Source organism: Xenopus laevis, chromosome 6S (genome assembly GCF_017654675.1).
Source record: "Xenopus laevis strain J_2021 chromosome 6S, Xenopus_laevis_v10.1, whole genome shotgun sequence".
Classification (NCBI taxonomy): domain Eukaryota; kingdom Metazoa; phylum Chordata; class Amphibia; order Anura; family Pipidae; genus Xenopus; species Xenopus laevis.
Window position 1 is genome coordinate 36,401,414 of NC_054382.1, and position 15,931 is coordinate 36,417,344.

The window sequence follows — 15,931 nt, forward strand, 5'->3', positions numbered from 1 at the left end:
AAATAACTGGTTTTGTGATCCACTATCTTTAAAGCTAAAAAGTTTGATTCAAGGAAATCAAAAAGGAAAACAAAATTTGAACATTAATAAATCAGCCCCTAGGTATACTAGGCAGTCCTGTAGGCAAGTTGATTGGGAACCATGGACTGCTTGGTTTAGAAGAGTTCTCAGGTACAACATACACAAGTAAATCTCTCCATATAGTGTATAGAAGGGGAAAATCATTAAAGTATTCCACGGCAATTGGATTAAGCCACTAGCAGTGTTCTGTACCTGTAGATCAATTACAAAGTAACTTGCAAGGGCAGTTTATTGGAGTAACGCTCGATATGAGGTCTCCAGCTACCAATATCCTCCCAGCATCCCTGATTATATGCTAATATCCCAGGCTGAGGGTGACTGCATCCAGCTATACACCCATAATATTTCTCACCAGATAGCAAAACATGGGCTGCATTAAGGCAAAATGAGTATCTGTCATAAGTCAGGTAAGACGGCTTCTCTGGATCTCCTGCACAATGGAGATTAAATGCTTACTTATGACCATTAGGCTAATAGGAACATTAGCTCATCTGTACTAGGGATGTGAGCCAGTGGGCAAGTAAACACAGAGATCACTGTGCATGTTGCAGATAATAAAGAACACTATCATGTCTTAGAACAAAATTCATAGTTCATAAAGTAACTATAGTTATAAATAAAGCCACTCTATCAGTACCACTTTTATTTAAACCTGCACTACTGTATATTTCCACTAAAAGGAATTGGCTTAGATTTGTTTAGATCTTTATCCTGGAAAAACTGAATCTAGGGAAAGGGGGTTACAATTGCTTGGTTTAATAATTACTGCTGCTGATTTGTCTATATTATTATTTATGGTATGTATTTGTATATGATCTAGCATTTTGAAGGAACTGTGGCAAATCATCTGTTTAGTTAACATCCATTCTTAAAAATGTAACTATAAAAGTCATATTGAAATGGCAAACATATTTATGTGTATATATATATATATATATATATATATATATATATATATATATATATATATATATCAAAGATGATATATGGAGAATAGGTGATTTTTCATTCAAATGCTTATGGGAATAGATAAATACAGTTATGTGCACTTTAGCATTATATTTCCAGCATATAACTTGTCACTGGCATTTTCCTAGTCCTCCATATGTTTCTTGTTTCAGCTTTATCTGAACAGGTATAATCCTATTGTCTCATGTGCATCAGAATTTACCGTAACAGTTTCGGAAATAAACATGGGCAGCCGAGCAGGGAACTATGAAAAGATAAAAAACATCTGCACAGAACTAAACCCCCCCAAACTCATCTTCTGCAGCGCCTGCTTCAGAATAAATCATGGATTTTTCTGCAATGTTGATTTTAGTAGCTTTAAAGGGGATGTCCATCCAAATACAAGTTGAGCTTTATTTTCAATAAATGCATTAGTGTGTTTGTATGAGCCAAGGGATATTGACAGTGAGAAATTAAATACTGCACTGCAATGCATTTTAGGATATGTAAATTCTGTATACTGCTTATAAGCTCTGGGGGCAATTGTTACAATACTGATGCCATTAGTTCCTCCTCCACTGGCAAGATATCAAATGTTTTGCAGCTGCATTTTAACCTATAAAAAGGTTATATATAGAACGAATGCTATGGAAAGGTATATTAGGGGATTTTGTATTGTGTGAGGCAGTGTAAGAGATTTTCATACAGACGGTAGACATCCCCTCTAAGGCATGGTACTACAAATTATTGAAAGATACCCTATCCAGTTACAGGTCCCAAGCATTCTGGATTATAGGTCCTTCTGTAATACTATTCATTCACATTGGAAGATACTGAGCAAATGTTACCCTTTTTCAAAGCCAAAAGTACCCATGTGTAAAGTAGTAGAAGGTGCAGATATAAAGTATTTAGAGCTTTTTCCCCAAACATATCTCAATTCTATAGTTAAGAAAGAATTCCTAACGGCATCTGCTAGCAGTTATTGATTGGGATTCATGTTTGAACACTGCCAGAAACTAAAACTTCGACATTCAGCCCCAAAACGAACTAGTGCCAATATATGGGAATTCATAATGATTTTGAATTGTTGGACTACCAGGAGTTCACTGTTCATTTAAAATCTTTTAATCATCAAGAATTGTAATTATTAGTAACTGTGTAAAACAAATGTAGGTAAAATCAGTAAACAAACATCTTTTGGTACATAAAGAAGTGCATACATACAGTGTTTAATTATTTGAATTGTATGTCAACAACAGCTGGAAAGCTGCAGAAACACCTGCATTGTACATCTTATATCTGCCTCTCCTTGGATCTGCATTACACAGTAGGGCATCCCTTTCCCCCAGTCCCCTAAGAGCTCCCTATAATTCATTTCTTTCCATTTGCAGTTCATCATGTCCCACCACTGACAGTGAGTATATTACACCCAGGCCACCCAGTGTCCCAATACATTACATGGGAGCCTCCCAGTGCTTCTCTGCATTTCAGCTAACAGTATAGGGCTGCAGGCTGGAAACACTACACATTCTATAATTGAGATTTTGTCTCTTCTCTGTCACACCAGCACAAAACAGATAGGCAACACTGCAGTCACATATCCCAGAGGAGGGTGCCTGCAGTAAGGGAATGAAAGATCAGCCCGTAGCTCTTAGTGTGTAACTGTCAATGTGTAGCTGTCAGTGTCAGAACTAAGCTGAGGTACCAGGGTAGCCACACATAGTAAGGAGCAGAGGAATAAACAGATTACCTCCAGGGATGGGGAAGACACTGTCCATGAAGGAAGTCTGAGAAAGAACAAAATAGAAGAAAAGCTGCAGATAAAATCCCACACTGATCAGACGAAACACAATCATATTGCTGCCTGCAATCTGGGAAGCCCCAGGATGGAAGTTGAGCTCAGGCTGCACTGGGGAATCCGTGTGTGTGTGTGTTTGTATGTGTGTGTTACTGGGCACTCTCCCACTGCCTCCACCCAGAATGTGGGTGTGTGTCTGAGTGCCGACTTCTCTAATGTGTGCCACCTTGTGTGTGCCTGTATGTGTGTGTGCTTGTATGTGTGTCAGCCTGAGTGTGACAAAATTTGTTTTTGTTTTTTGGTTCTTCAGAACAATATTAATAATATTACACAGATGTGTGTGAACCTTGCTTGACCCTGTCCAATGGTGTCTTTAGGCAGGAGGGAATGGCAGCCACTGTCATTAACTGGTCTCCTTGCTGCAGCCATAGGTTATATTTATCTAACTGGCCTTCAGTTATATTTAACTCTGTACTTTGCTCTGTGGATACACAGTTAGGGAATGGGGTTGAGGGGCTTCTATAAGTACATGACTGTTGCTCCTTTAGATTTTGTCAATTAGAAAAGCAATGCAGCCAATCTGAATCTGAATCATGAGGTAACTGGTTGCCTCATTCTAGTGGTTGTGTATTTATATATCCTGAAATTAATAGCCTTATAAAGGTACTTAGTGATGTCATTAATTATAACAGGGCTGTCCAATTGGCGGCCCACTGGCCACACCCCCTTCTGTGGCCCTCCACATGCTGTGTCTTCTTACCATATGTAAAATTTAAAAGGTATCACTACAGAGATTAACTGGCCCCTGCAATGTTCAAACCTCAAATTCAGACTCCCTGTATTGTTCACACCTGTGATCCCCCTGTATTGTTCACACTTGTGACACCTCTATTGTTTATATCCTAAAGGCCTTTACTGTTCACACCTGAGACCCAGACTGAAACTGCCCACATTGTTCACCTGTTCACACCTTATTCAAAATGCTAATGGGGCACCAGCACTGTGTCACTGTATGTAGTACATATTAGAATGATAGGTTTCCCTGTCTGCTTCCCTCCGCGTGTGTGCCATTCTCTGCTTACTCAGTGCTGCTTGTGTGTGCCATTCTCTGCTTGCCCAGTGCTGCTTGTGTGTGCCATTCTCTGCTTGTCCAGTGCTGCTTGTGTGTGCCATTCTCTGCTTGTCCAGTGCTGCTTGTGTGTGCCTTTCTTTGCTTGCCCAGTACTGCTTGTGTGTGCCATTCTCTGCTTGCCCAGTGCTGCTTGTGTGTGCAATTCTCTGCTTGCCCAGTGCTGCTTGGGTGTGCCATTCTCTGCTTGCCCAGTACTGCTTGTGTGTGCCATTCTCTGCTTGCCCAGTGCTGCTTGTGTGCCATTCTCTGCTTGCCCTAGACTACCTGTGGGATGTAAGCCTGTTAGGGGTTTGTTCTTGGGGTTTGTTAGCATTTGGAAATTGTTGTTAACACCCTAAGGTGTTTAATCATGTGTTGTGGGGGTTGCTCTATTATCCACAGGGGTGGATGAAGCATATGGATTTAAGGGTATGTTTTAACATGACTTCAATTTTTCACAAATGTGTGATGAGGGATTTCCCTGCAGTGAGCACCAACCATTTGTTTTTTTGGTGTGCTACCACTGTTAATGTGGATATGATCTTAAAAGTTCTTGTGGTGATATGGGTGTGGTTTAAAAGGGGGAGTGGCCAATACTGCCTTCCATTATCGGCCCTCCACCACATAGGCCAGTAAAATGTTGGCCCTCGGTACCACAGAAGTTGGACAGCACTGAAACATAACATAATGCTTATAATATTAATCTAAGTATAATACAATGCTTAGTTATGTCATTTCTGTCCAATGGCTTACTGAAACTTGTGTAGAATTTATAATGTACCCCATGTTTTAAAAGATAAAGATATCAGAAGACACCTGTATCATGACACTCCTTGATAAAGTATAATATCCTTATAACTTAAAATAGGGGCATATAATTCCCTATACCATAATTAGTCCCCACATCCAGTGCTGTCTATAGTAGCAGTGTAACTCAGAGCAGAGACTGTGCGAGACAATATTTTTCATATTATTTTTAAACTATGTAAGGGTAGTTGATAGAAACAACAGTTGTTATTACACCTGGGAGCCTAACCAAAGGGCTGCAATTGCCCTGATATGACCACTATCTATCAGTCACACTCCTCTCCCAGAGGATGTACCCCGGATGTTATTATACTCACTGCTAATAATGCCTGCACAGGCAAATACTGTATATGGTGAGTAACACTCCTCTTATCAACTGCAGCCCACCCTATGGACCATATTTATAAAACTGTGCAACAAGCAAAGCAAACACTCAGGGCGTTATTTATCAAAGGTCAAATGTTCGAAGTTATTTGAATTTTTTTTAACTCTAATAAATTCAAATGTACTTACAACTCGAATGGGAGGTTATTTGTGAAAAAACTTGAACGTCTCACATTCGATCGAATAGGAATGACCGGAAAATTTTCAAATTTGAATCGAGTTTTCCTCCGAAAAAAAAAAACTTGAATGTCAGGAAGGCTATTAACATCTTCAAATGGTTCAACGGACCTCTGCCCCCAACATTTTCTGTGCCCTTTTTTTAAAGACAGTCTTTTCCACTGTTCAGCTCAGAACCATACAGCAACTAAACCAGTACCCAAACACAGAAGACCTTTATAATTCAACCATAGCTGGAAGGTTACATTTTGTATCTGCCTTCCCTTGCACCTGAAGTACACACCAGCCTTTTCAGTGTCACCAGATTTCCATCACATGCTCCCGGCCCCAAGAGCCCCCTATAATGCATTCCACTGCCACTAGAAGTTTATCATGTCCCACCACTTATAGGTGGCTGAGCAACCTATAGTCAATTCATTACAGCCATACCGCCCACAATACACAATACATTACATGGCATCTTTTCTGCACAATACACATTCTGTAACTGTGATTTTTATCTCTTTGACACCCTGTTTTTCACCAACCCAAAAGATGCAACTCTGCAGTCAAATAACCCGTTACTATGTATAACTGTCAGTTTGTAGTTGTCAGTGTCAGAACTAAGCTAAGGTGCCAGGGTAGCCACACACACTAGGGAGCATAGAAGTGAATAGATTACCTGCAGGGATAGGGAAGACACTGTCCATGAAGGAAGTCTGAGAAACGACATAACAGAAGAAAAGCTGCAGATAAAATCCCACACCGATCAGGCTGAACACAGACATATTGCTGCCTGCAATCTGGGAAGCCCCAGGATGGAAGTTGAGCTCAGCTGTGCTGGGGAATCCGTGTGTGTCAAGACATGTGGTTGTATTGGAGCCCAGCTAGTGCTGAAGTGCAACAGTCCCCACCACAGTCACTAGGAACAAAAGCTTTCAGTGGGGGCTGTGAAGGCTGGGGGAAGCCGTGCTGAGGAGGAGTTGTAGGGAGAGTTAAAACAGGCATTCCTGGGTATAAAAAATCAGAGCAAATCTTTTTTTATATGTTTGCTTCCAGATCTGATCATACAGGAACAGGGCATGGAAACACCAGCAGCAGCTGTTGCACAAAAATAACTTGCTGTAGGCTGGCTAAACCATTACCAGGTGGAGGGAAAAATCATCGGGTCCAGTTATTTTAAATCTCAAAAAGCCACAGGTAAAGTTGCACTGGAGCACACTGGCATTATTCGCCTTCAGCCTCCCTCAGAGGATCCTCTGCATCATCCCTAGAACCATCTCGAGTTCCTTCAGCCAGTCAACTATTCAAACCCAAACTCATGCTCTTCCAATATCTATCCTTCCACACTGCACAGGCACAACATTGCTGGATCCACACCTGTTGATATGATATCTCTTCTGGCATGAACTTTTAGGCTATGGGCACACAAGCTGTTGGCTCTGGCCGTTGTCAGCCTGTGTGCCCATAGCCTAAGTGTCTACTTCACAGTCATGTTTATGTTTAACCCCCAGAATAACCGTGAATATCATTCAGGGGTTAAGTATTGGGAATACCTTAACGTTTCCCACTGAGAAGGAAGCCTTGGTTTTTACATCAAATTACCTTATATTAATGATTCTAATACACTTCGGTTTCAGTCATAGGGAAGAGACCTGGTAGAGTGGAGAAGGAAATGTGCAAGTGCCAAAAGCTCACCAAAAGTCAAACAACAGGGTCCACAGCACCATCTATGGTAAACTCAAGATTAGAATGTATTAGCTCTAACTATAACTTGAATAGTGGCAAAAGAATGAAGGCACCCCAAGTTGTCTTACATATCGCATTCTAGTTCAGACACCAATTCAGTTGCTTTCAATAAGCAGAATAAACAGCAGGGCACAGGAACAGACAGAAGCACAGGAACTAGAGAAGAATAGCGAAACAAATGGTACAACCAATAGGAGCCAAAAATGTTGTTAACACAAAGGGTGGTGGCACATGGGGAGATTAGTCACCCAGTGACAAATCTTCTCTACTGCGGGTGACTAATCTCCTCTAAATGTTTTCCCACCGGAAAGAATACGAATCATAGCCGGATGGCATACAAATCGCTTCAGATTTCCGAAGTTGTCCAAAGTTTCCTCGTGAGGCAACTACCTTTGTCAGGTTGAATGCTATGTAAACCTTTAGGTACAGTATGTAAGTTTTCCCACAAAGCCAGCTAGGCTTGGTCTTGATAACTGTTGTTAGGGGGAATGACTCCTTTAGAGTGCCCTAGATTATAAAAAGGGAAGCATGTGTGCTCTGTCTCTTTGGTTCCCCTTCTGGCCAGAAGCGGTTAGACTCTGTTTTTTTTGGGAGAGATCCTTGGAGCCTGGGACCACTGTGAGATTTACCTTCAATGGGGATTGTGCACTGTTGAATCTTTATTACAGATACGTTAGATGTGTTAAACAGAATACTACAGCTACCAGAATTCATATGCTACATGTTACAATATAATTTCCTCTGTGTGTGATGTAAGGGATTGCTTATTGGTTCTGGGTTGTTTCCCGTTCGGTAGTTTTCCTGTTTCTGTGTGAGATCTCCCTGTTTCTAAAGCTGCATGTAACTGCATTAAACAGAGTAATTGTACTTCTATTAATCTCTTCTAAATAACAGTTATAAGCAGCAAAGGATTGTGTGGAACAAAACACCTCTGTGTCAGACAAAGGAACTCTGGTAGGTCATCTCCCCCTGAATGTTAGAATGTTGTACTGTATAGGGATGTAGCGAACGGCGGAAAAAATGTTCGCGAACATATTCGCGAACTTGCGTCAAAAATGCGAACGGTTCGCGAACGTCGCGAACCCCATAGACTTCAATGGGAAGGCGAATTTTAAAAGCTAGAAAAGACATTTCTGGCCAGAAAAATGATTTTAAAGTTGTTTAAAGGGTGCAACGACCTGGACAGTGGCATGCCAGAGGGGGATCAAGGGCAAAAATGTATCTGAAAAATACATTGTTGACACAGCGCTGCGTTTTGTGCTGTAAAGGGCAGAAATCACACTACGTCACTCAGGTGATGTTTCTGGACACGGAATGTGAAATAAGCTCACACACCTAGGTGGCACTTGGTTAAAGACTGGGCAAACAATGCCTGCAAGGGCAACGTATACAGTAGTGGATACGGAATATATTATTGCTGCTGTAAAAACATCACTCAGGTGATGTTTACGGACAAGGAATTATTATTGTTATTTAGACAGAATGTGAAAAAGCTCACACAGCTAGGTGGCACTTGCATACCTCCCAACTGTCCCTCTTTTGACCACTCAACCCCCTGTCCCTCTTTTGTACTGGAAAGTCCCTCTTTTCTCTGCACTGAACAGCCAGAAAAAAAACAGTTTCTAACTTAATTAGCTTTTGGCAGAGAGCTCAGAACAGCTAACAGGTGCAAATAAGATACTTTGTAACAATTTTGACTCTGGTTGGTGCTGGTGGTGGTGAACTACTAGGAGGAGCAGCACACCAGTCCCTCTTTTCTCTGAACTGAACAGCCAGAAAAAAAACAGTTTCTAACTTAATTAGCTTTTGGCAGAGAGCTCAGAACAGCTAACAGGTGCAAATAAGATACTTTGTAACAATTTTGACTCTGGTTGGTGCTGGTAGTGGTGAACTACTAGGAGGAGCAGCACACCAGTCCCTTTTTTCTCTGAACTGAACAGCCAGAAAAAAAAAACAGTTTCTAACTTAACTAGCTTTTGGCAGAGAGCTCAGAACAGCTAACAGGTGCAAATAAGATACTTTGTAACAATTTTGACTCTGGTTGGTGTTGGTAGTGGTGAACTACTAGGAGGAGCAGCACACCAGTCCCACTCCCCAACACAGCTAGACTAATAGCACTGGGCTCTTATAGTAGCAAAGTAAAAAAACAAAAAAGAAAATAAAAGCAGTCCTTACAAGGACTATTGGGTTACAGGCAGCAGTCAGCAGATGAGAGATCAGAAGCAGTGCCCACAGCAGCTACATACAGAGCACTGCAGTAGAAGGTAGATTACTAGCCAGCAAAGCTACCTAACCTAAAATGTCCCTCAAATCCCTGCAGAGTTCTGTCCCTACAATACAGAGCAGTATCAAGTAGATTACTAGCCAGCAAAGTTACTATCAACTGTCCCTCAAATCACTCAACAGCTCTCTCCCTACACTAGCTCTTCCAAGCACACACAGGCAGAATGAAAAAACGCTGCAGGGCTTCAGTTTATATATGGAAGGGGAGTGGTCCAGGGGGTGTGGGGGTGGTCCAGGAGGGAGAGCTTCCTGATTGGCTGCCATGTATCTGCTGGTCTGGGGTGAGAGGTCAAAAATAAGCGCCAGCTAAGGCGAACCCAAATTGGCGAACGTCGCGCGACGTTCGCGAACATTCGGCGGACGCGAACAGTCGATGTTCGCGCGAATTAGTTCGCGGGCGAACAGTCCGCGACATCCCTAGTACTGTACAATTGGAACGCACACTAAGGCAGGCAATACTACCTCTGTGGTGTTGCGAACACTAAACCTGAAAGTCTGTGATTTACGGATGACTACTGCTGGAATCATTAACTATTTTATTGCAATCCAAGTCAGAACCTGCATTTCTAAAGTGTGCCATCTTTCAATAAATAATTCCTCTGTTTTTAAAGAACCACTGGCGCGCCCAGGTTTATTTGATGAATTTGCCTAATGATGGAGACACAGTGTGGTTAATCCTTCTTCCTGTAGCAAAGCAAGGGCCCATGTGTGTGAGAAGAGTCTTCTGTCCTAAGTGTCCGCGAGGTGCTGGGAGTTGAACACCAATTGACCAAGCTCAAGGTACAGTATACTGCTCACTCACCCTCACCTGCTCCATGCGCTGCTTCTGCCACAACCCACAGGGCTGGGGTTAGAGAAGGCAAAAGAGGTACCTGTCTCTTACACCCCCCTCCAATTAAGCCCTATGATCCTTGACCTACCCCTAGTTCTGGCCTTGCTAGCTATCATTCTACTGACACTCACTGCTATTGTTGTAGTGCATTCTTCTGATGGAAATATCTTCTCATTCCTTTCTTTTCTAAACTTATAATCATCAAGGTAGTTTGAGCATGTGTTAATGTTGCTTTGATCAGATAGACACTTTTCTAATAAATTTTACCAAACAGGAAAGATGACTATGAGAGATATTGTGTATGGAGTGTGACGGCTTTGCAATTCTATTATCACATAAAGGTATGGGACCTGTTATGCAGAATGCTCGGGACCTGGGGTTTTCCAGATAACACATCTTTCTGTAATTTAAATCTTCATATGTTAAGACTAATAGACAATCATATAAAAATTAAGTGAACACAATAGTCTAATGTTGCTTCCAATGAGGATTAATTATATCTTAGTTTGAATCAAGTACATGGTACTGTTTTATTATTACAGTGAAAAAGGAATTCATTTTTTAAAAATTTGGATTGCTTAGATAAAGTCAAGTCTATGGAAGACAGCTTTCTGAATAGCAGGTTTCCAGATAATGGATCCCATTCCTGTACTTGTAATTTAAAACCCCTGTTTCTGATGTGTAGGTACTTGCCCAGAAATAATCACTAAGAACACGTGGGGGCAGATTCACTAAAGGGCCAGAAATCCCATCAGCAGGGGGATTTCACTAACCGGCGTAGAGGACAATTCGCTAGCAAATGAAACCGTCGCTAGTGTTCGTTCGCACTCTATCGTCAGGCGACTTTTTGCTCTGGCGAACGGTTGTTAATTCAGTAAAGTGTGAATTTTACTGAACGATGCGTCTTTCGCCAGAGTTTCCTTTGCCACCTTAGACCAGGCAAACTTATAAAATTAAGCTAAATCTTCCTCAATCTTATGTTAGTGACATCATATACTGTATGCCGGAAATGCATTTAAGTTGTAAAAACGCTGGTGACTTGTCCTTTTTTATAAGCGGGATTGCCTGAAAAAGTCCTAACTATTAAATTTTTTGTGTTAACATTTTTCCCCAGACATTTGAGTATAGAACATTCATTTTAAGGTGGGCTCATTTTTAGGGGATTAGAGGCTCTTTTATGTCTTTAATATGGGTCTTTGGACATTTGTAATAAAAAGTGGTCATTACAAGCATTTGCACCATCAAGATGTCCATACAACTTTTATGTACCTGCCCTATTCAAATTGACCTAAGCGTAAGAGAACTTACGAAGTTTCGCTAGGCAGAAGTGATCGCTAGAGTCACTTCACTTTGAAACACTCACACTGATGAAGTAACGCTATCGAAAAGTCGTCACCGTTTGGTGCCCAGGACGCAACTTCGCATTTTAGTGAACTAGCCTAATGGTAACTAATTTTCGCCTGGCAAAGTGGCGTGAAGTATGGCGAATCGTTCGCTCCCCCTTGGTGTCAGAGAATGTGCATTGATTAATTTTGATTTTTGGATGCAAATGTGGCCAAGTCAGTCCCCCTTCTATAATGTATAATCCATTGCTTTACATATACAGTATATTTATGTATGTGTATATATATATATATATATATATATATATATATATATATATATATATATATATATATATATATATATATATATATATATAGGCAGTCCCAGGGTTACCTACAAGATAGAGTCTGTAGGTTTGTTCTTAAGTTGAATTTGTATGTAAGTTGAAACATATACAGTACATTTACACATGCAACTTAGACAGATGTTTGTCTTAACATAGTATTTATTTTTATCTTTCTGTGCTCCGCAGTAGACAACACATGCCAGAGGGGATTGAGGCAAGTGTTTTATTAAAGATAAATGCAAATAAAAGTCAAGCAAACCATGGTGTGTTACAGTAATAGCCCCCTTTGTAAGTGTGAGTTGTATGTAAATCGGGTGTATGTAACTCGAGGACTCCCTTTACTGCGGTACAGGTGGACGACCAGAATGTGCAAAAAGAAAATTAACGCTTAAGTATACTTAAACTCAGTTCCTGGTGCCTGATATATTCTGTGTGTGCACCACAGCCATGGAATTAAAATTCATAGTGGCAGGTTTCTTGTGCACAATTTCATATTCACTCTGCCCCAGATACAGTAAATAACCTAGTGACACCTAGTGACCAGAAAGAACCAATGCATTATAATAAAAACATACAGTTAAGGTCTATTGAACAACTATGGAAAAATGATTGCACATGAACCTATAAAACTGAGAATGGGTACGGTAACATGTCATATGAATGATATCCCCATAAACAGAGAGGCAAATTATGTGACCTGATATTGCAGTTAGAATATTCCCAAAAGACCATCAGATGAATCAAGGATAACCATCTAGGGAGAATTCAGCATATGCACATTCTGAGGTCAAAAGCTATAACATTCCAAAATAACAAGTGGAAGTTTCACAGGAAACATTTTTAATAATAGAGAATGTAACCGAATCATGAATCTCTAGAAGCTGGCGTTCACATGTTTGTTCTTTATGTAAAGCTCTAGGTAAGATCTCACTTTTTATACATGGACTCACAAAACTCACAAATTCGAATTTAAAAGCACCAACTCAAATGTAAATGTGAATGTAAGATTAATCACATCTCGACCATGAAAACCGTTCTAATTCGATACTACGAAAACCAGCTGAGTTCATGTAGAAGTCACAAGTCAGTGGCACAGGTCATTTGAAGATGTTAATAGCCTTCCTGACATTCAAGGGTTCTTTTCAGAGTAAAACTCGATTCGAATTTGGATTTTCGTGTCTGTACTATTCGATCGAATTTTAGGCGTGCGACTTTTTTCATAAATAACCTCCCATTCGAGTTGTGAGTACATTTGAATTTATAAGAGTTAAAAAAAATTCACAAATTCACATAACTTCGAAAATTTGAGCTTTGATAAATAACGCCCTGAGTGTTTGCTTTGCTTGTTGCACAGTTTTATAAATATGGTCCATAGGGTGAGCTGCGGTTGATAAGAGGAGTGTGAGAAATCTCAGATTTGGTCGCCTGGCAACTAATCGTCTAGTTTTTGCGGCGACCAATCTCCCCAAACGCCTTCCCTGACTCTGTGCCGGCTAAAATGAAAAAACGCTGGCGCTAATCACAAGCGGCAGTTTGTTTTCCAAAGTCGCCCGAAGTTGCCACATGAGGAAACTTCGGGCGACTTCGGAAAACGAATCGATGCGCATGAATAGAGCCGCAGTTTTTCATTTTAGCCGGTGCAGAGTCAGGGAAGGCGTTTCGGGAGATTGTTCGCGCAATAACGAGGCGATTAGTTGTCAGGCGACCAAATCTCCCCAAAACGCCCTGTGTGGACTTACCCTAAATGTATCAATTTAAAACCAAGCTGCTTTATGTGAATGTGAAAAATGAAACTTTAGAAAAACTGTCACAAATAGAAAAAAGGAAGTAACTGCAAAAAGTCTTTAATTCTGGTAAACAATCTGAAACCAACTGAACTGAAAAAAAAGTTAACCCTTTAACAGAGAAATAAGTATGCTAGTTGTGAAGGATCCCAATCATTCTCTGACGAAAATCTTTGATATTTTGGTTTCATTTGGTAAAATTTCAGGATATAAGGTCAACTTGGAAAAAACTGCGTTTTTAAATATATGTGGTTCTGTTTCTAATCTGGTTTTGAGGAAGTTGAATTTGAAGAAGCCGAAATAATTTTTACCATATCTAGGTTTAAAAATTCCTGCTGATTTGACCAAATGATAGTACTTAAATTTCTCGCCTGCCATTGAATTTGTTGTTTCTCAATGCAAGAAGTAGAAAGAATAAGAATAGCATGTAAATGCTGATGCCATACACAGCGCTGCGCAATATGTTGGCGCTCTAAAAATACATGTTCATAATAATAAAAATACTTGTTGATGGACTTTCAAACCTGCTCAATCATTTTTTGGTTGCATGAGACAATATGCTGCTGGCTCTGCCTGTTTACTTATTTTTTGGTTGCATGAGACAATAAGCTGCTGGCTCTGCCTGTTCAGTTAGCAGTTTTAACAGCAGCTACAGGATCACAGTTTGCACATCTCTGATATGAACAAATTCCAACTACTAATATTAAATGAATTTATTATTTTAGAAATAATATAATTAGAGCTAATGCAAACCCCTCTGAAAGTATATATAGGATTGATGGTCAACATTAACCATAAGGTCTCAAATATATGGGGGTACTACCTGCACATTGTTTCAGCTTCCATGCCTGAGAAACCAAAAGCACTGTCTCCCTCAATAGGACCACTCACTGCTCATTCATCTTTTGTAATCATCGCTGCTATAGCAAATCCTAGTCCAACTTCCATGGTTCCAAATGTGCCAGCATCTAACCTAAGAAGAAAGTGCTAAGAAAAAAAACTATAGGCAAACTGAATATAGAGATATTTACAATGTATTGTGGGTAGTTGAAATATAACAATGAAGAACAGATAAATGCAAAAAGCTAAACTGCAAAATATGGAATTTCACTTCTTATAAAGAGCAGAACACCTTTTTGATATATGCCTAAAAGTCCCTCTTTCCCTCTTCTCTGCCCTCTAGAATGTGACATGTTTGAAAAACCTGACTGCAACCATTACTCAAAAAGGAATCACACTCTCAGCCTGAAAGCTATAGGCCTTTTATTTTGAAATCTGTTGTAGGAAAACTTAAGAAGGGGTTAATAAGAAATAAAATAATGGGATACATAGGAAATAACAATACTTGAGTACTGAGTTTGTGCCAGCAGGGTTTTTATGTGCAATAGATCTTGCCAAACGAATGGCCTTCTGTGAGGAAGTAAGCAGAAATATTAATACTATATTAAGTATTAGATGCAGGACCACACAGAAGGTTACTGATGAAATTAAGAAATATTGGCCTGGAACATAATATTTGGACTTGGATAGAGAACCAGCTGAAGGAAAGAACATTTTCTAATCAGTGTTGTTAAAGAGTGTACTGTAGGTCTGTCTTAGGCCGATGAGGTGAGCACTTTAATTACCATCTTTATTTTTGCTGATTAAAATACAAAACTAGAAGTTCCATGCAGGATTCTACCTCTTAGCAAGCAGATTGGAGAACTGGGCAGCAAACTGCCAAATGATAATGCAAGTTTTGTACATAGGATGTAACTATTGGCAGTGTCACTGAGCAAATGAAGTCTTGCATAAAAAATGGCACTGACTCAATGAATTACAGTACTTTTTAGAAAGATATGGAAGGGGTCTTCTTTCACAAAGAAAGGATAAAAGTAGAGGGCTCCCCTTTAGACTAGAGTTTTAAGTTTTATGAAACTATCGATAGCTAGTGCCATTTACCTGTGACGTGGATGGTAGTTTGTCAGTACAGTGCGGCCAATGTCCATTGTATTGGCTCCTTCACTCACAATAATACAGTTATCAGGAAATGCCTCCTTTACATATACAAACAAATTGTAATAGTTATAGGAAGTGATGTCTGTGATGCCAAAACCTTTAAACATTAAAATACAGTATATGAATGTATTAAAAAAATACACACAAATATATATAGTATATTATATAAATATATATGTAGTGGGCAAAAAACAAATGTACAGCAGTGTTATCCCCTGTAAAAAATGGCCATACACATGCAATTAAATCAATTAAGTCTACTTGATCCTTCACCATGTCAGTTATACTGTCTAGACTCAGTCCAGCAGCGTATTGGCCCATTTATAGT

At 40.0% G+C, this 15,931-nt stretch overlaps 1 protein-coding gene across 5 annotated transcripts in view; it reads right to left on the reverse strand.

The window, feature by feature from the left end:
• Positions 1-6,176, reverse strand: part of LOC108719942 (acetylcholinesterase collagenic tail peptide) — a 64,392-nt gene extending 58,216 nt beyond the window's left edge. For 2 of the 5 annotated variants that reach the window (XM_041567514.1, XM_041567516.1), the window contains exon 1: positions 2,780-2,993. In XM_041567514.1, the coding sequence (XP_041423448.1) occupies positions 2,780-2,885 (106 nt within the window). In that variant the 5' untranslated portion in view covers positions 2,886-2,993. Of the gene's footprint in view, positions 1-2,779; positions 2,995-5,967 lie in introns of those variants that run through there. The other 3 variants (XM_041567513.1, XM_041567515.1, XM_041567512.1) reach the window with 3 other exon arrangements.
• Between the last annotated feature and the right edge of the window lie 9,755 nt (positions 6,177-15,931).